The 21,382-nt window shown below is 36.8% G+C and overlaps 1 protein-coding gene across 1 annotated transcript in view; it reads right to left on the reverse strand.

Annotated features, from left to right (window-relative positions):
* The window catches only part of EHD4 (EH domain containing 4), a 96,459-nt gene that overhangs the window by 58,012 nt on the left and 17,065 nt on the right, over positions 1 to 21,382 (reverse strand). Inside the window, 1 exon segment of the mRNA XM_021009281.2 lies at positions 1,385 to 1,482. Coding sequence (XP_020864940.1) covers positions 1,385 to 1,482 — 98 coding nt within the window.

The raw sequence follows: 21,382 nt of genomic DNA on the forward strand, positions 1-21,382 counted from the left end.
ATACTATCTGCCTCCAGAGAAGGAGCTGATGTTGTCTGAATACAGATGCAAGCAAGCTACTTTTTACTTTATTTCATTTTTTTCTTTTATTCAAGTCTCTCTGTACAAAATGACTAATATGGAAATGTTTTATGTAGCTGCATATATATATATATATATATATATATATATTATATATATAATAACCTATATCTGATTGCTTGCCATCTCAGGGAGGGGGAGGAGAGAGAGGGATAGAATTTGGAACTCAAAACTTCAAATAAAAATGTTAAAAAATTGAAAAAAATAATGCTGTTTTAATTTCTAATACAGTAAATATCAATAGATAGAACCCATATAAACAAAAGATCTTTGGGTGGAACTTCAGTAATTTAAGAGTGCAAAAGGGTCCAAAGACTAAAAAGTTTGAGAACTGCTATAATTGAGGGAATGGCATCTCTAGTCTGCTTATTTAAAAGAAAATAGCAAAATATATCTTTGGAGACTCCACTTCCTTAAAAATAGAGGGGACTGACCTTTTATATCACAGTCTTTTTCTAAATGATTTCCTAGAGGTTGTTTTATATAATTAAGAAGTTTTTCATGGCTTCTTTAATGCTAGTCAAGTGGAATTTCTGTACTCAGACTTCCTGAGTCCTGAAAATTATTTCCATTTTTCTGGGACTAAATGGTACTCCATCATTCAAGGAATTCTAGAGACCTCCAAGGATTATATAGTCTACTATCCCACAGGTGGAACTGTGCAAAATTCAACTCAGACACACTATTGAGTCCCATTATTAAAATTCTCCAAGAATAAAAGCTCACAGAATTGGTAAGGTTACCGTTTTGGACTGTGAAGTAAAAATTCCAAGAGGTTCCTTTGCCTCTCTGTGATCTAGCAGTTATGTAAGTGATATTTCCACCTCCGAAGAAAGCAAAGGAAGCCTTCTTGCTCTGACACTAGCTTGCCTACTACTATGTTCTGTACTTTTCCTATGCAAACAAAAATCTAGTAAGCAATTAATACAAAAAAACAAGCAAGTGGCCATGCACTTTAGGTGCATAAAGTTTATTTGAGGCAGCAGCTAATTTTAAGTGAATCATTTTATGGAATTCTAGAGGTCACTTAATAACTCTGAATCTGTTCCTTACTGTTAGCCTGTGACTTTCCTGTTAATTTCTTTGGGTTCTTTCAGCCTTGAGGCTTCCTACCAAGCTTTGCGGGCATTACTTTGATAGCTATATCTATGGATTGCTGAAATCAAACAGTAGAGAGAATTCAGGAAACACTTATACTCTTCTGCCTTTATCTTATAAAGTGAGAAAGAAATACATAAAAATTATATTTGATAAATAATATAGCAAAGAAAAACTGAAGAATTATAATAATAAAACAATTCACCTCTGCTGATGCGTTGTTTCTCTCCAGAAAGAATTCCAGGGCTGTCAATGATGCTTATGCTCTTCAGAACTTGGTTAGGGAGCTGGGAACACATGAACCTAAAGAGAAAATGTATCAAGAATGGAATTTTAAAAAAAACAACACCTGAATGATACCAACTAGCCAGTTGTGTGACCTCAGGTAAGTCACTTAATTACTCTGGGCCACAGTTTCCACATTTGTAAAACAAGGGGGTGAGATCAAATTTCCAAAGATGATTTTTTAAGAATGGAAACTATCAGTGTTAGAGGGGCTATGGAAGATATGCATACTAACATATTGTTGGTGAATCCATAAATGGATCCAATGTCCTGGGAAACAATTTGATTTATTAGAAAAAAGGCACTAAACTGTTGACTGGGCAATTCTACTAATGGACAATTCCATAAGAAAGTCAACAATAGAAAAAAGTCCTATATATAATACAATATTCACAGCAGCACTTTGTGGTAGCAAAAATGTAGAAGCAAAATGGCTCCCTATTGATTGGGTAAATGCTGGGCAAATTGTGGCACCCAAATGTACCAGAATGCCATAAGAAATGTTGAATATGAGGAAATCAGAGAAACATAAGATGACTTGTATGAAGTGATGCAGAGTGAAGAAAGCAGAATCAAAAGGAACAATTCATACAATATGAACAATGAACAAAACTAAAACTCAATCAAAGAAGGCAGGAAACAAGTATTTATTAAGCACATACTATGTTCTAGGTACTGTGCTAAGCACTTTATGAATATTATCTTATACAATCCTCACAACAATCTTGGGAGGTAGGTGCTATTATTATTCTCATTTTACAGATGAGGAAACTGAGGCAGACAGGGATTAAATGACTTGCTAGATTTGAACTCAGGACTTCCTGATTCCAGGCCCCAGGCTCTCACCACTATACCCCTTAGCTTAGTTTCCTTTAGCTAGCATATATTCCATAGCACAACTATCACCATCGCTTTTTACTACATCATCCAAGAACATCATAGTTCTACTTCATTCACACTGAGATCTGATCAAATATCTAATGTTAAAGGGGGAAGAACCTTGTATTCACAAGGCCAACAAATGAGAACACTCCAAATGTATAAAAGAATGACAGGAACTGAATCTGCATTGGCACAAGCTTACAGAGGTGAATTGGAGAAATCAGTGATAACAATATTATGCTTCACAATTACGAAGTCCCTTTTAGAACCTTAAATATTCTCATGAATGACAAGTTCAGGTCCAGGCTTTTGGACTCATGGGATCTGAGGCTTAGTAATGGCAGTTTGTAGAACATGTACTTCGGCTCCTTCTAAAAAGACCCTGAGGCCCAGCAGTGTAGAGACTTTCTGCATTTGTATGCAGAAATGGCCTCAGTTTTTGAGATTGAGATACATACACAAAAAAGGGTCAATCGATATTTATAAGTCTTTTCATAAAGTGAAAATACTTATCAATGTAAGAACATAACTAAACTTTAAATTAAAGTTAATACAACATCATTAGTAATACGTGAAAGGCAGTATGGCCTATTGGCTAGGGTCCTTGGTTGGCTGGGGTTCAAGTCTCATCTCTGATATACTGGCTGTGAGACTCTGAGCAAGACACTTAAATTCTCAGTGTTCTTGGCAACTCGCTAAAACTATGAGATGCAGGAGAGGTCCTGATGTACAACTGTGCAAGGGGAGTTCTCAATACCAATAAACCACAGGACCACACCAAAAAAACAAAACAAAACAAAAAAACCTGTTAGAACAGAAAGGGAAGGATTAGAAAAATTACTTGTTTCTCAGGAAAATCCTGCTTAGAATTCTCTCTTATTATCATAAACTTTTGACTTCAGTCCCTTTATTCTACCAAGGACATGATATACATATAAATGCCCAAAAGTCTACAATGACCTCCCTTTTCTTTGTATTTTAAATAGCTGTATATGCCAGTGGGCAGATATTTCAAAAACTTGCTTAAAACTCAAGTTTTTTTCCATGCTGGAATTAGTGGCCATTACTCAGAAGGTAAATATGCCCAGAATGTGAGATGAGGAATGACAACATCCAATTCTATGGATATGTATGGTGAAGCAAAGCCACTGTCTAACGTAATTTATGCAGGAATGCATAGGCGGCTTGGGACATGAGACATAAATGTTAGCATAAAATAGCTTTCTCACATGGATCTCAAAGGGCTTCACATTTATTCTTTCATTTATTTTAAAATCATCCCTATAAGGATATAAAAGAAAGGATCATGGGGTCCCACTCCCAGCTGTAAGTACCCTTTAGAAATCATTTAGTCTAGTGGCCTCATTTTACAGATGAAGAAATTGTGGCTGGAAAGGTGATGTAACATGTATAAAGACAACACCACAAGTAGTAAGTCACGATGCAGGGATTCAAACCCTTAGCTTGACTCTTTCCATCATACCATGCTGCCTCTCATAATGGATTACATCTATTTCTCTAGCTGGAGAAATTCAAGAAGAGAGCAGCCAAGTGGTAGGTAGTCACCTAATATGACATGCCTAAATAGGACACCGGCCATGTCCTCATACTCACCTGTGGGTTATACTTTTATGTAGGCCAGTACATTCCAGGGGTCCTCGAGGATCCCCAAGACCCTCTCAGGGAGTCCACAAGGGTAAAACTATTATCATAATAATGCTAAAATACTACTGCTAGGTCTATAGCCCAAAGACATCCAAAAAAAAGGGAAAAGGACCTATTTGTACAAAAATATTTATAGCAGCTCTTTTTGTGGTGGCTGAGAATTAGAAATTGAAGGGATGCCCATCAATTGGGGAATGGCTGAACAAGCTCCCTAAGTATGAATATGACACACCTAAAAACAAATTGAAAATTCAATTTCCACTAGAGTGGAGATCAAGGGTTTTGAAAGCTAGCAAAGTTAAAACAAGAGGTCGAATACAATTAAGAAAACTTGCTCATTTCTACTTTAAAAAAAAAAGTCTGTTTCATAAACATCGGTACTGAATAGAGAACGGACTTTACTGGAACCAAATAAACATGGATCATTAAAAATATTCTTTGCTAGCCAGCTTGTTAAATGTATAACACCTTGATTCATTCCTTAGATTTGGGGAGGGATAAATGCTGGGATGTACCTGAGGGAATGGAAGGTTGCCAGCCAACAAGTCAACAGTAATCTGGTCAGTCTCTAATAGAATCCTACTCTCCAGTGAAATGCTTCCCCCTTGCTGGAAAAACAGCACAAAGGGGAAACTATTCTACAAGAGCTAGTGTCAGAGAGATATTGATGAACTTTCTCCAGCGGCATGAAGCCTGTACCACATTATAATTTTCCTGAACTTTCCAGAACCTCTTCAAGGTTCTAGGCGGAGTTAAAAATGTACAATCAGAGACTATACATTCAATTCCTGCTGAACAAAGTTACATTTCAGTGCTGGAACTACTCCCAGAGTGATGCAACAGTTGACAAGTTACACAGGCAAGGGCGCTATCAGGAAAAACAAGAAGGGGAAGAGTGTGGAGATTAAGAACAAACAGGGAACTGGCTGCAAGTTCAATGCCACATAATCAAAGAAAATTAGCCAGTATCTAAGACAACTTTATTTTAAAGTTTTAGTGGTCTTTTTTTTTTTGTTTTTCATATCACAATCATTTCTCCATATTCCCCCCTCCTCCACTTTGAATACTTCTTTGTGCTGAAAGTACTGCCCACTCCTGTGCTCTGTGGACATTTGGGGTTGTTGAAAGGAGAAGAAATAGAACAGTTGTGTGTGGAGCACTGATAAAAGCAGTTTGAAAAGAAACACAGCTCCTCAGATAGAAGTCCTTGAGGAGAGACACAGACTGTTCTAAGAACCTAACCCCTGCCTGGGAATACCAGATCTTAAACTATACTACAAAGTACTTATAAAAATGATTTGGTACTGGTTAAAAAAAAAAAAGATGCCAATCAGTGGAACAAATTAGTACAATATGTAAAAGCCAAAAAACCTCACCGCATAGTGTTTGATAAACTAAAGCTACCGGACTTAGAACTTGCTATTTGACAAAAGTTGTTGGGACAACTGGAAAGCAGTTTGGCAAAAACTATATACAGACCAATATAATATCTCATAGCTTATATCAAGATAAGCTCCCAATGAAGATACATGACTTAGATATGAAAGGTTACATTATAAACAAATTTGAGATGAGGAAGAAATTTCCTATAAAATTTATGGATAGAGGAAGAGTTCACAATAAAAGAACAGAAAGAATCACAAAAGAAAAAAATGGACAATTTTGATTATATAAAATTTAAGTTTTTCCCCTCACAAATAAAACCAAAGCAGTAAAAATTAGAGGGGAAAATTAAATGTGAAGAAATCTTTGCAACAAGTTTCTCTAATAAAATCTCATTTATGAAATATATAAGGAATTGATTCAAATGTATAAGAAGAGTCATTCCCAAATGGATAAATGGTCCAAGAACATGATTAGGTATTTCATCAGTACAACAAAGAAATCTAAGTTACCAAAACCACATGAAAAAAAAAGTGCTCCAAATCACTAATAATTAAAGAAAAGCAAATTAAAATAACTCTGAGTCTCTACCTCATACCTTTCTGATGGACAAAGATGATTAAAAAAAAAAGAAAATGACAAATGTTGGAGTGGCTGTGCGAAAACATGCAAATAAATACACTGCTGGTAGAACTATGAGTTGTTTCAGTCATTCTGGAAAACAGTTTGTAACTATGCCCCCAAAAGTTACTAAACTGTGCATACTCTTTGATCCAGCAATACCACTACTATTATGCCCTAAAGATATCAAAGAGGAAAAGGACTGATATGTGCCCCCCAAAATCTTCTTCTAATGGCAAAGAATTAGAAACCATGGGGTGCCTATCAGCTGGGTAATATCTGGATGAATTATGGTATACAAATGTAATGGAATATTATTGCACCATAGGAAATGATAAAAGGGACAGTTTCAGAGAAACTTTGGAAGACATGTGAACTGATACAGAGTGAACTGAACAGAATCAAGAGAACAATTTCTATAATTATTACAACAATGAAAACCAAACAACCCTGATCACTGCAATGACCAGCTAGGATTCCAGAGAATTGATAATGAACAGTGCTACTGCATTCAAGATACGAAATGACACGTATATTTTTGGACATGGGCAGGGCAGGATTTTGTCTTGCTTGGCTATGCACATTTATTACAAGAGTTTTGTTTTCTTTCTTTTCCTTCAGTGGACAGAGGACTAGAAGTAGAGAAAATAAATGCTTAATAATTTATTTTTAAAATAAAATTTAAGTTACATAAAATATTTAAATAAAATAAATAGCAAAAATAAATATTTATTTTTAAAGTCACATAAAATTTACATAAATAAGAAAGCAACCTTTCAAATAAATATACTGAGAGGATCTTTTTGAAAGCAGCTTATTGGTAAGGGTGTTGAGGCAGTGACAGCCACAGGTCTCTGTGGTCTACTGGCTTCTTTGTACAAACCCGTTTTTAGAGTTTTTAAGAACAGAGCTGTTTGGGGATGATGAGATTGTAAAAGGATTGGTGAAGTCATATCTCATAGCAAATTGCATTTTTTTAAAGTTTCACATCATAAGGTAGACATAAGTCATTAAGCACAAGCATGCCCTAATTTGAGGCATTAGAAGCCAGAGGGTGATGGCCAGATGGAGATACAGAAGACATGAGTTGAGAAGAAGCTAAAAACAGGAAGAGTCATAAGAAGCTGGTGACAGAAGACAGAGGAGGCAAGAAGAGAAACTGATTACAGAATACAGAAGCCAACTAGAGGCAAGCAGAGCTGAGAGTCAGGCTTTGCAGAGAATGTAAGGAGCTGCTGAATTAGAGCGTGCTATAGCTGCTAGAAGCTGGCTACAGAAAAGCTGAAGAGCTGAGTTTACTGCCTTTAGTGCCAACTACTGCCTAAGAAGGGGAAACTTCTCGGGGTGCTTATGTTGCTCTTATTACCCCTCGGGTTTGAGAAAGGGGAAACTCTCACAGCCCGTACAGAACAGAGCTAAATTGGCCTGACGGATTCTCAGGTTTAAGGAAACTGTTTTTCACCAAAGGAGCATAATGCTGACATATTTTGCTAAAAGAACATATCACTTCCTCAGGACCCTGCCATGGGAAGTTTTGTGCTAAAACTTCACTTCAGCATTCCAAGAACCGCAGAGGTAGCTTTGCCTAGCAGCAGAGTTCTGTGGACCAGAAGGAGAACAATTAGGAGTGAAGTGGTTTTGCAGGTAACATGCAGACTGTTCCCTAAAGACACCAAGGCTTGCAGTCCAGAGTTATAAGCTGCCTTCAGCACACAGGTTTCCTTAATCATGGGCCTCACAGGTTTTTATAAATGTAGGTCCACTCCCTCTGATCTATAGACACTTGTGTGTGCACTGATGGAAGGGTGTGACTCAAGTTTATGAATGAAATGTGATATTTTGATAATTCTTGCTTTTGCCTTCTATTGAGCATTGTAATTATTCCTGCATTTGCCTCTTACTAAGTTATGATTATTATTGCTTTTACCTTATCATTTAGTAAATATTTCATGTCTAAGAATCAATATCATTGTGGCTAACTGTGTGTAAATGAAGAGCACACCAATGGGGGCTCAGGAGCTAAAGCGGCAAGTAGTAGAAATACATACACACCTATACCCAAAAACCCTCACCACACACAAACCTCAGGACCCTGGGAACTAAGTAATATTAGCACAGCATATCCCCCTCTAGAAACCTCTGACCTGCCAACATTAGTTCAGGTTGAGTGTGTGAGACGGTACAGGTCAGGGGGTACAGGTGACACATGGCGTGCCATGCCTGAGTTACAGTTGTAACATAGAAAAAAACAATTTAGAGACAATATATGTAACATTTGCAACTACAGTCCTCCTACCTTTCTAGCAAAAGGAAGGAAATGTGTTTCATCATCTGTTCTTCTGGTCAAGATTGGTTATTACAATTCACCAGAGTTTGGCTGCCTTTCAGTGAAGTTTTCGTTGATACTACTGTAGTCATCATGTACACTGATGGATCTTAGATAATTTTAACAATTTAGTCAACATTTCCCAAAATATTTTGGCCACAGAGCACACTTTGAAACATGATCATCAGAACCCATAAAAGTTTGAGAGTGGGTGAGAATGGAGGTATAAAATACCCCTAGGATAAAGGTGAGTTGAGGAACTATTATAACAAAGTAGAGGCAAATTACCCTATTTTAATGCTGAAAAACTGCTGTAAATAATGGGTATTCTAATACAAATACTATTTAATATTTTAGAGGAAATAATATCACTATATCAAAAAAATTTTAGTTTTGTGGAACACAGCTTGGGATATGCTGAGTTAGGTGATCCTATCTTATGGAAACATTGCAAGTACCCTATTATCTATGCAATAAAGGTTTCTTTCCATATATGTGTATCTAACCTTACCCTTTTGCATTCAAATCAGAAGGCACCAACCAGTTTGGCTCCCACATCACATAATAGCTTCAGTCAAGCTAAGACAGTTGCTCCAACAAAAAGACTGACCTAAATAATTTCCTATTGAAAACTGCCCTCCAACACCTTCACAAAAACCGATCGTGTATTAGAACATAAAAAGCTCACAAACAAATGCAGAAAAGCATCAATAATAAATACGCCTTTTTTAGACCACAATGCAATAAAATTTACATTCAATAAAGGGCCATGGAAGCACAGATTAAAAATTAATTGGAAACTAAATAATCTAATCCTAAAAAATGAGTCAAAAACAAATCATAGAAACAATCAATAATTTCATTAAATATAACGACAACAATGAGACAACATACCAAAATTTTGGACTGCAGCCAAAGCAGTACTTAAGGGAAAAATATATCTCTTAATGCATACATCAATAAGACAGAGAAAGAGCAAATTAATGAATTGGGTATGCAACTAAAAAAACTAGAAAAAGAACAAATTTTAGATCCCAAATTAAACATCAAAATGAAAATCCAAGGAAAAGTTAGTAAAATTGAAAGTAAAAAGCCATTAAACTAATAAATAAAACAAGGAGCTGCTTTTATGTTTAAAAAAAAATCCACTGGTTAATTTGATTAAAAAAAAAAAAGAAAACCAAATAACCAGTATCAGAAAGGAAAAGCGTGAAAAAAAAAATGAAAAGGGTGAAGTACTACCAATGCAAATGAAATCAAAGCAATTATTAGGAGTTATTTTGACCAGTCATATGCCAGTAAAAGTAATAACAATTCATCTGGAAAAACAAAAAGTCAAGAATATCAAGAGAATCAATGGAAAAATGTGAAGGAAGATGGCCTAGCAGGGTCAGATTTCAAATTATATTACAAAGAAGTAATCATCAAACAATCAGGTACTGAATAAGAAATAAAGCAGTGGATCAGTGGAATAAATTAGGTACACAATACATCACAGTAAATGACCACAGTAATCTAGTGTTTGATAAATCTAAAGATCCAAGCTTTGGGGGCAAGAATTCAGTATCTGAATAAAAATTGCTGGGAAAACTAGAAAGCAGTTTGGAAAAAACTAAGCATAGACCAACACCTCACAACATACACCAAAATAAGATCAAAATGGATAGGTGATGTAGGCATAAAGGGTGATATCATAAGCAAATTAGGGGAGCATGGAAAATTCCACCTGTCAGATCTAAAGAGTTTATGACCAAATAAGAGATAAGAGATGGAGAGGATCATGGGAAGCAGAATGAATAATTATGATTACATTAAATTTAAAATGTCTGCACAAACAAAACCACTGCAGCCAAAATTAGAAGACAAGCAGAAAACTGGGGGAAAATATTTATGGTAAGTTTCTCTGGTAAATGTCCCATTTCTCAAATATATATGAAGCTGAGCCAAACTTATAAAAATGAGAGCCATTCCCCAACTGCTAAATGGTCAAAAGATATAAGCAGGCGGTTTTTAGAAGAAACCAAAGATCTACAGTCATATGAAAAAGTGATCTAAATCACTATTGATGAGAGAAACGCAAATTAAAACAACCCTTGAGATACCACCTCACATGTATCAGATTGGCTAGCATGACAGAAAAAGAAAATGATAAATGTTGGAGGGGATGTGGGAAAATTCGGATACCAATGCACTGCTAGTGGATTTATGAAATGATCCAACCAATCTGGAGAACAATTTGGAACTATGCCCAAATGGTTATAAAACTGCATACCCTTTGATCTAGCAACACCATCACTAAGTCTATATCACAAAGATATTTTTAAAAGAGAGAAAAGGACCTACATGTATAAAAATATTTAAAGCAGCTCTTTTTGTGGTGGCGAAGAATAAAAAATCGAGGGGAAACTCATTAATTGGGAAATGGTTGAACAAGTTGCGGTAGATGATTGTGATGGAATACTATTGTACTTACTATAAGAAACGACAAGCAGGATGATTTCAGAAAAATCTGGAAAGACTTAAATGAACCCATGTTTCAAAGTGAAGTGAGCACAACCAGGAAAACAAGGTACACAGTAACAGCAATACTGCAAGACTGATCAAATGTTAAAGACTTAGCTACTCTGATCAATATAATGAGCCAAGATAATTCCAAAGGACTCATGAAAAACGCTATCCACCTCCAGAGAAAGATCTGATAAATTCTGAGCACAACTTGAAACAAACTTTTTTCACTTTATGTTTCTTGTTTTGTTTATTTTTGTAGCATGGCTAATATGGAAATATGTTTTGTGTGACTTCATATGAATAATGTATGTTGTATATTTCTATAGCATGGCTAATATGGAATTTTTTTTTTGTTTGGGTTTGTTTTGGGTTTTTGTGTGTGTGAGGCAATTGGGGTTAAGCGACTTGCCCAAGGTCACACAGCTAGTATCAAATGTCTGGTCTGAGACTGCATTTGAACTCAGGTCCTCCTGAATCCAGGGCCAGCTCTCTATCCACTGCGCCACCTAGCTACACCCATGGAAATATGTTTTGCATGACTTCATATGTATAGTGTATGTTGTACTTCTTGCCTTCTCAATGGATGGGGAAGGAGCGGAGGAAGGGAGAGAATCTGGAATTCAAAAAATTTTTTAAATGAAGAAAAGGAGGAGGAAAGAGAAAGAAAAAGAAAGAAAGAATCACTCTAGGGATAATTTAAAGAATTATTAGGCTGTAAACTCTAAGGGGGTAGGCATTAAGTCTTATTTAAACTTTGTATCACCCCGCCTAGTGCCTAGTTCGGTGCTTAGTTTACTGAATTGTTAAATGAAATAGAAATTTGGTATGTCATATTAAATGAGATAAAGTATGCAAATCATCCTCAACCCTATGTAAGTTGTTACTTTTGCAGACTTAAACTATCTCTTAAGGAATCTAATTATATGCAGTTATGAATGCCTCCTTTCACAAAGCTGAAATAAAAAAAAATCTTTTGCAAATAGGTAAAAGGCATGGTTTAATGCATAGTCTGGCACTCATGACACCATTTTCCTATTTCAAGGAAAGTTTATTGATAATACCATCTTATAAAGCACCTTATAATTTACAAAGTACTTTCCCATACAAGCTAGATGGTGCGGTGGATAGAGTACCAGACCTGGAGTCAGGTAGATCTGAGTTCAAATGTCATTTTGTACACTTAGCAGCTATGACTGCAGGCAAGTCACTTAATTGCTGTCTGCCTCAGTTTCTTCAACTGTAAAAATGGGGATAATAGTAGCACCTACCTCCCAGGGTTATCGTGAGGATAAAATGAAATAATATTTGTAAAAAGCTTTATATACCTTAACACGACAGAAAAGGAAAATGATAGGGGGCAGCTAGGTGGCACAGTGCATAGAGCTCCAGCCTTGGAGTCAGAAGGATCTGAGTTCAAATCCAGCCTCAAACACTTGAGACTAGCTGTGTGACCCTGGGCAAGTCACTTAACTCCAAGTGCCTCACAAAAAAAAAAGAAAAGAAAAGAAAAGGAAAACGATAAATGTTGGAGAGGATGTGGGAAAATTTGGATACCAATGCACTGTTAGTGGATTTATGAAATGATCCAACCAATCTGGAGAACAATGGAACTATGCCCAAAGGGCTATAAAACTGCATACCTTTTGATCCAGCAATGTCACTACTAGGTCTATAAATAATGCTAGCTATTATTATTATTTGATTCTCAGGACAACCCTCTATTTTGAGGATTATTCGGAAGGGAAGTAGTAATAGCCCCACTTTACAGAGAAGGAAGAGGCTGAGAAAGACGAAGTGAATTGCTCAAAGTCTCATAATAAGTGGCAAAGTTATGAACCTAGGGCTCTGACTCCACCCTATAGACCATGCAACCTCTCAAGGGCAGCAAAAAAAAAAAAGGGGAGGGAGGGAGGAAAGGAGGTTATAAAATCTTATTTGTATTGTTCCTTCTCTAAGTTCCTACTGCAGTATCTCTTAGTGCTGTGGAGGTATTCTCAAAGGCTACATCAGGGGAAGAAATGCCTCTGGCACAGCCTTAGAGACAAGCTGTGTACCTGTCACCTCAGGACTGTGCACCTGTCACTCTCCAGCTAAGCTTGGAGAGGCTGTTCTCCAAGAGGCTGGCTAACTGCAACTTGGGATGAGCTTTTATTAGGTTAGCAGATAAAGTGCTTGTGATTTGCATCAGTGTAAGAGGAAACATTTTCAGGCATGAAATTAAAGATCATTTAAAGTATCAGAAGACCTAATTTAAAAAAAACCAAAAACTGTCCTTGCTGTAAGTATGCCAACACCAAATGCTGCAACTTTTTCCATGTGTTGTTAAGCTATTTTAATTGTTGCTGTTGGGTTTCATTTTTGACATTTCTTTTTTGCATTTTAAATTTACATGACAGGCACAATCCTAAAAATGGAAATACAAAGAATAAGGTAGGAAAATATGGTGGTGTTCTTATCAATTATTCAGTGCTTAATAAAGCCTTCTTCAGGTGTAGAAGTTCAAGGAGTTAACAATTGAGGGAGGAAACTTCAGGGAAAGATATCTCCTGTTAAACTGTCCTTCCCCACCTCAAAAAAGATGTCTTGGTTAATGAGTGAAAAAGGACTGCACTACTGCAGTCAACAGACAAAGGGGAGAGTGAGGAGAGGAAAACCCCCAAACCCAGGAACATTTAAATAACATAATGAAGACAAAAACCACTCCCTATAACTGCCCTCAGCGTCCAGGCTGTGCAACTAGAGCAAAGGCTTCTGATGAAATCCTTTCAGATTTCAATAACTAACACCCTTGGATGGAATCCAAGACAGACTTGCTTTATGCTGGATTCCAGTATAAAGCAAGTGTAGGGTGCTCTGGTAAGGTTTCAATGCAGAAAATAGAAACACCTTACCCATGTTATCATGATTCTTTTCTGAAGCTATCAAATTTCCTTTGTGGCAGAAGTATTAAGTTCCCACAAGCTCTGTGCTTGTTCCTCAGAAATGCATGGCAAAGATCTTCCCTGTTTCCTTTGGAAGTAAACCTGAAGAACATACACACATGTGTAGATGTGTGTATATATACACATATGTACACGTATACACAATATATATATACATGTACACATACATATAGATACACACATACATATATATAGCTACAGACAGGTAGATATGTACGTGTGTATGTGTTCTATAGTTTGTTGAACGCTTGGCACTTTCTTTCAAGACTAATTCAGAAGCACTCCCACAGATTTCTCCTGGGATAATGCACAAGCTACATTGAGAATGATAAGGGAGATGTAATAATCTGCCCCTTGGGATGACTGCTTGTTGCCTGAAGTGAGAAGTAACTGTAATGACCACTTATCTCTCAATGTACTCTGTCCCATTTGTGTATGGCATTTTTCCTGAGGGAGAAGAAAAATCTAAAGAGGAGGTTTTATTGCATATCTGACCTGACCAGAATACGCTCCCCAGATGGATGCCCACAAGTTTACCTCTGAGAGAGTTCAGCTTTGTCTAATGCTCTTTGATAACAGTCATGCTAAAAGAACACAAATGCCAATCATTTAATAAGCATTTATTAAGCACCTACTATGTGTAAGGTGCCAAAGATACAAATATAAAAGGGGAATAGTCCAAGTCCTCAGGGACCTTATATGACTTGCCCAGGGTCACACAGCTAGTGTCAGTGGTAGAATGTGAACCCAGGTCTTCCTGACTCAAAGTCCAGCATGCTATCATAAGTGATGATTCCTTTTGACATACCACTGTTAAGTAGTATCTTATATCTTGAACATAGGAAGTATTCAGCAAATGTCTGTTTAGTTGAATTTGTTGCTACACTTACTTATTTAAATTTTTTATTATGAACTTGTTACATATCAAGAGATGTAAAATTTCTTTATATAAAGAACAGGAAAAAAAGGCTTAGAAAAGAAGACAACACAAATTTCTATTGCAGGTCTCACATACACACATACATACACACCCTCTTTATCATGTAGTTCTAATACTGCTTTTTGTGTTCCCTTATGAACTTTCTTCTGCTCCTTGTGTATTAAAAAAAATCTTTCACTGACCCTCTTTTCTTTTTCTTTTTCCATTATCACTACCCATACCCTTCCTCCCATAACTCTGCTTCCCCTCCTCCCCTAATAAATCACACCCCTGTAACAAATACAGTCAAGCAAAACGAATTATACATTGGTTGTGTATGAAAACTCTCTGACCTGCTAGTGAACTAGAGGTGTCGGTCTTCCCACAGACCCCATGCAAATCCCAACACTCCCCAGTGCTGCTGAACCACATTAAAATGTACGTGGGAAGTATTTAACAAGATAAACAAAAATACAAGAAAACACAGATAACATTATATTTTAAAACTAAGTCAATATGTGGCTTTCAGGGACCCTTATGTGCAGATTAATGACCTCCATTTCTATTTGAGTTTGATACCACTGCTCTAGTTCACTGACATTCTGCTAAGGGGTAGGAAAAACGCTTCACCATTAATCTTATGAAGTCATGATTTCTGTGGGTTTGTTTTATAGCCTGCTACTTTACCGAAGTTATTGTTTCAATTAATTTTTGGCTGAATATCGTTCTCTCAGCAAACCATCCTATCATCTGCAAAAGATGATCATTCTTACTCTTGGCCTGTATTCATTCCCTCAGTTTCTTCTTTTTTATAGTTTATTGCTATAGCTAGTATTTCTAAAACTATATTAAATAAAAATGGTAATAATGAACATTCCATTCTTGCTCTGATCTTGATCTTATTAGGAAAACTTCTAACACTATTACAGATAACTTGAATTCTTGGTTTTAGAGCTACTATCTTCTACATTAATAAATAGCCCATTTATTACTAAACTTTTTAATTTTTTAAACATAAATGAGTATTGTATTTTGTCAAAAACTTTTCCTGCATTTATTAGCAAGTTATGATTTTTGTTATTAATATAGTCTAATATGTTTATATTTTTCTCAATATAAAACCAACTTTGCCCTCTAGATACAAATCCAACCTTGTCATAGTATATAATATTTGAAATATACCTTTGTACCTCCTTTGCTAACATTTTATTAAATATTTTTACATCAATATTCATTAGAGATACTGATCTATAGTTTTCTTCCTCTACTTCAGTGGTGTCAGACTCAAATAGAAAACAGGGGCAAATAATCCATAGATGAGGATCCTTACAGGCCACATACCGACTAAGTTTTAAACAAGAATATTATCTAAGTTTTACTGTATTTTAATTTATTTTGTTAAATATTTCCTAATTACATTTTATTTATTCATTTTTTATTTTTAGGCAATTGAGGTTAAGTGACTTGCCTAGGGTCACACAGCTAATAAGTGTCAAGTGTCCTAATTACATTTTAATCCAGTTCTGACCACACTCAGGAGTGTTGTGAACCACATCTTGGATATGTCTGCTCTACTTTATGTCTCATTTAAGTATTTGTACTGTATTTGTTTCACAGAAGGAGTTTTGTAGGTTCTCTTCTTTTTCTATTTTTGCAAACAATTTATCTGATATTGGAATTGTTCTCTGCATGTTTGATAGAATTCACTGGTGAGTCCACCTGGTCTGGGGTTTTCTCTCTCTCCCCAATCCCCACCCCTCTCCAACCTTTGGGAGTTCCCTCCTGGCCTGTTCAGTTTCTTTTTCTGAGATTGGGAGATTCCTTACTTCTTGTTCTGCTAGTCTAGGCATTTTATGTTTGTGTAAATATTAATCCATTTTAAGATACCAATTTTGTTGGCATATGATTGGGCAAGATAGTTTCTAATTATTTCCTTCATATCCTCTATATTTGCTGCAAATTCTTTTTTTTAATATTAAATTGGGTTTTTCTCTTTTGTAGCAGATTAACTGACAGCTTAATTTACTAGTTGTTTTTTTTTTAAGTCCTAGTTTCTGACCCTCGGTAAGTTACTTAAGCCCAATTGCCTCACCAAAAAAAAAAAAAGTCCTACTTTTATTCATCAATTCAGGGTTTTTGTTCATCTTTGACTTTTACATATTCTTATTTTTTGTTTAATAGCTTCTTAAAAAGAAAATCTGTTACTTTTCTAGTTTTCTTTAGCTACATGCCCAATTCATTGATTTGCTCTTTCTCTTTTTCGTTTATGAAAACTTTCAGAGACACAAATCAAACTAGTCTCTTCCTTCTCCTCTACTCTTCTTTCATTACCAAGCCCAGACCTAGATCTTTGCTTCTTACACTTTCTTGCTCTTTTTATAATTCACCCATCATCCACACACTGAAACTGACATATTTTGCTTGTGACTTTTCCCTCTCTGATTCTCCCCTTCCTCTTAAACTCCTTCTTCCCATGCCCTGCCTATTTCCTTACTGAGTTTAAGATATTTCTACATCAAACTCTGTGTGTGTATGTTCAACCCACTGTTTTTCTGATTCAGATAAGAATAGGGTTCATGAGATACCCGTTCCTTCCATGACTTCCCTCCTGTTGTATATTCTTCTTCTTGGGTTCTCTAAATATGCAAATTAGTAAATTCCTACCCCCCCTTTTCTTCTTTTCCTCCCTATTCTTTTTTCTTTACCTTTTTTTTCCTCTCTTAAAAATAACCAAAGTAACAAAACCACCTGTAGGCCCTGTATTTGTCTTGCTTTCCTTCTCTGGCCTCAAATAATACTAATTAGGATAGCAGTTTAAAAGGAGGTTTCACATCTTCACCTTACTTGATCTTTACAATAAAATTTGTTAAGTGGACAGCAAATAACAGCATCCCCCTCACTATCTACGTTGTTTGCAGTAATATTTAATTTGGAGTAAAATTAGTTTGATGGGGGGAAAATGAAATTAGTCTTATTTTTTTTGGTACCATTAATTGTAGGTACTGTAAAAAAAAATCCGCTTTAAAGATTTTGTTGCTGGTTTAGCTGAGACTTGGTTATTGTGAAGAATTCTAGTACTACAAAAGTTTGAAAACTACTGTCTCAGGATATGGAGAACCATTGCTTGAAAGACTTGTTAAATCAATGATTTAACTTCCTCTTTTATAGATCGTTAGTGATGCAACTAACTCTTCATTTCCTCCCAATGTAAAAAGTGGTGGAGTGGGACTAGATACATTCGAAAGTTCCTTTTATCTCTACATTATATTTACAAGTTTTCAATGCTGGACTAAACCCTGCCCAAAAAGGCACTAGTTACTTCCTTTCTCTAAACCAAAGGGTACTGGTGTGTTCTTAGGAAATAGAAACTAATTTTCAAGCAAATCATTTCTATGAAAATGAATCTGCAACAAACCCAAAGACTTCACCCATAAACAATTCTCTCCCCTTCCCACCTCCCAGTCTTGTAAAAGAAAGCCAACCAAGTCACAAACAAGGATAAGAAAAACCTACTTAATTTGACCTTAGACTGGGGGCTGTTTGAAAAAGTTGGCTTGTTTACTTTCCCTTTATCAATTAAAAATAATTTGCTTGGCAAATTAGTTATATCAGCAAGACTGCAGAGGAAATGTTTACACACTTCAGAGAATAAATATTTTGAACCAGTTGTACTTCGGTAGTAATAAAAGTAACTGCAAGATTAGCTGAGTATTATTTAGGCTGATGAAGTGTTTTAAAAAACCTTCACTTGATCCATCCACCTCCACCACTTATTATATCATCTCATATCTAGTGGTACATTGTACTGGGTCCCGAGTCAGGAAAACCTAAGTTCAAATTTGGTTTCAGATACTAGCTGTATGACCCTGGGTAAGTCATTTAACATCAGTTTCCTCAAATGTAAAATGGGGATAATAACAGCACCTACCTCCCAGGGTTGTTGTGAGAAATCAAAGGAGACTATACATATATGTGTGTGTGTGTGTGTGTGTGTGTGTGTGTGTGTGTGTGTGTGTGTGTGTGTGTATATATACACATATATATATATATATAGTGCAGCGCCTGGCACATAGTAGGAACTTAGTAAATGTTTGTTTCCTTTCTTTCCTCCCTCTTGTGGCTAAACTCCTTGAGAAGGCCATCTACAAAAGTGTCACCAGTTGCTTTCTTTTCACTATCTTGTTAACTCTCTAAAGTTTGGCTTCTGACCTCATCATTCAACTGAAATTGCTCTGTGCAAAGTTATGAACAATCTGTTAATTGCCAAATCTAATGGCCTTTTCTCAGTTCTCATGCTTCTTGACTTCTCTGCAGCTTGTGATACCACTGATCACCCTTTCCTCCTTGACACTCCCTTCTCTTTACGTTTTTAGGACCCCACTCTCTCTGGCTCTCCTACCTATTAGATTTGCTCCTCAGTCTCCTTTGCTAGATCCAGGTCACGCCTACTAACCATGGGTGTTATACCAGACTCTGTCCTGGGTTCTCTTCTCTGTGTCTTCTATACTACTGTTTCACTTGGCCATCCCATCAACTGATTTAATTATCACCGCTTTACTAATGATTCTCATATCTACTTATCCAGCCCCAACCTCTGGCCTGATAGAGGTCTAGCTTTTCTAATTCTTTACAGGATATTTTGAACTAGATATCCTGTAGATATTTAAAACTCAACAGGTCTAAAACTAAAGTCATTATCTTTCCTCCAAAATGCCGCCACCCCCACTCCCAACTCCCACATTATTGTGGAGGACACCACCAGCCTCCTGGTAACCCGGTCTCATGGCCTAAGTGTTACCCTCGATTCATCACCCCCTAGATACAATCTGTTGCCATGGCCTGTTTATTTGACCTCCATGATATCTCTTGCACACTCCCCCTTCTCTCCTCTGACACAGCCACCATCTTGGTACAGGCCCTCATCACCTCATGCCTGAACTATTGCAAAAGACTGTTGGTTGGTCTGTTTTCCCTCAAATCTTTCCCCACTCCAATCCATCTTCCATTCTGCTTTCAATGTGGTCTTCCTAAAGGGCAGGCCTGACCATGTCCCTCCTGCCAACTCAGTAAACTCCCAATTACTTCAATGATCAAGTAAAAAATCCTGTTTGGCCTTCAAAGCTCTTCCTAATGTGGCTCTGCTTCTTACCTCTCCAGCCTTCTTATGCCCTATACCCAACTCCACCACCCCTATATACTCTGCAATCTGGTGACACTGGCCTCTTCACTAGTCTTCAAACAAGACATTCCAGACACTCTCACTGGCTGTCCCCCATACCTCCCTCCTCTGCTCCACCAACTGACTTCCTCTGCTTCCTTCAAGTCCCAGCTAAAAACTCACCTTCTCCAGGAAGTCTTTCGCCTTCCCTCTTAAATCTAGTGCCTTTCTCCTGCTGATTATTTCCTACTTATCCTGTATCTAGCCTGTTTGTACATATTTGTTTGCTGGTTGTTTCCCCCATTAGATTGTGAGTTCCTTGAGAAGAAATGATCTTTACTTTTCCTTAAAGCCCCAGCACTTAGAGCAGCGCCTGGCACATAGCAGATTCTTAATATTTACTGACTATTCATTAAAGCAGGACAATACTTTATTGGCCTACTTCAAACTACGACAGTAGTTATTCGAAATAAACAAAATGATATATTTTAAAAGTATTCTATAATTCAGAAATGTCATTAACTCAGAGTAGCTTGCAAACTAATCCAAATTGGTACAGGTTAGCCATAACGCCTTCTCAAGTTACTCAGAAATGACTTCTGGATTATGTTTGTCATGATACCCTCCATTAGCATGGGGAAAAAAATGGAAAGTTGACCAACAGGAAAATGAAAAGCCAACATCCAGTTTCAAATCCTAATATAATCAATCCCCTATCAGGTCAATGCGCACAACACACAGCTTGGGTGAGATGGGAGTTACCAACTCTATTCCTTCTTATGAGAGAGAGGATGACCACACCTTGCCATCTGCCCTGCCTCGATGACCTTCAGACTCTCAGCACCAGAGTCTAAGGAACCCTGGGCCTTGCCATCGGTCCTGTAGCTGAACCTTCATGTGGGCCCCCAGAACAGACTGTCCTGATTTTTCTATTTGTATTGCCATCATTAGCCCAGTGCTTGGCACACAGTAAGTGCTTACTAAATGCTCTGTCATTCATTCGTTCATTCAATCAATATGAAATTTGATGAATGCTGGGCAAACATCAGGGAAACAACGAAACCAGTTATTTTAGGACCACTATTACCATGGTGTAAGTACTTTGATTCTTGAGTGAAACAGGTGCTGCCCATCAGCAAACTCTGTGTCAGGAGAGGAACTCCTGACTGCACCCAGGGCTGGTGGGTCTAATGCCCCATCACATTCTAGGGATTGGAGAGATGAGGGAATATGTGTTGCACAAAGAACATGTGCCTTAGTAGTTTGGTTTGTGAACACTTATTCATCCACAGCCTCCAATTTCCAAAGTTCAATCCTCAGCAGGATGAATTTTTTCTTTTTTACTGGACACAATGATCTGCAAATCATTCTATATAATGAGAGTGTAATTCACTATCTCTGAGTCTCCAGTTTCCTTATGTTTTAACTTAGCACAGCTTGCCAAACTGTCTGAATGTTCTCTTTGAATGACAATGGGAAGGTAAAAAAACAAGCCTTTCAAAAAGTATTTATAC

Source organism: Phascolarctos cinereus, unplaced genomic scaffold (genome assembly GCF_003287225.1).
Source record: "Phascolarctos cinereus isolate Bilbo 61053 unplaced genomic scaffold, phaCin_HiC Scaffold_3;HRSCAF=262, whole genome shotgun sequence".
Classification (NCBI taxonomy): Eukaryota; Metazoa; Chordata; class Mammalia; order Diprotodontia; family Phascolarctidae; genus Phascolarctos; species Phascolarctos cinereus.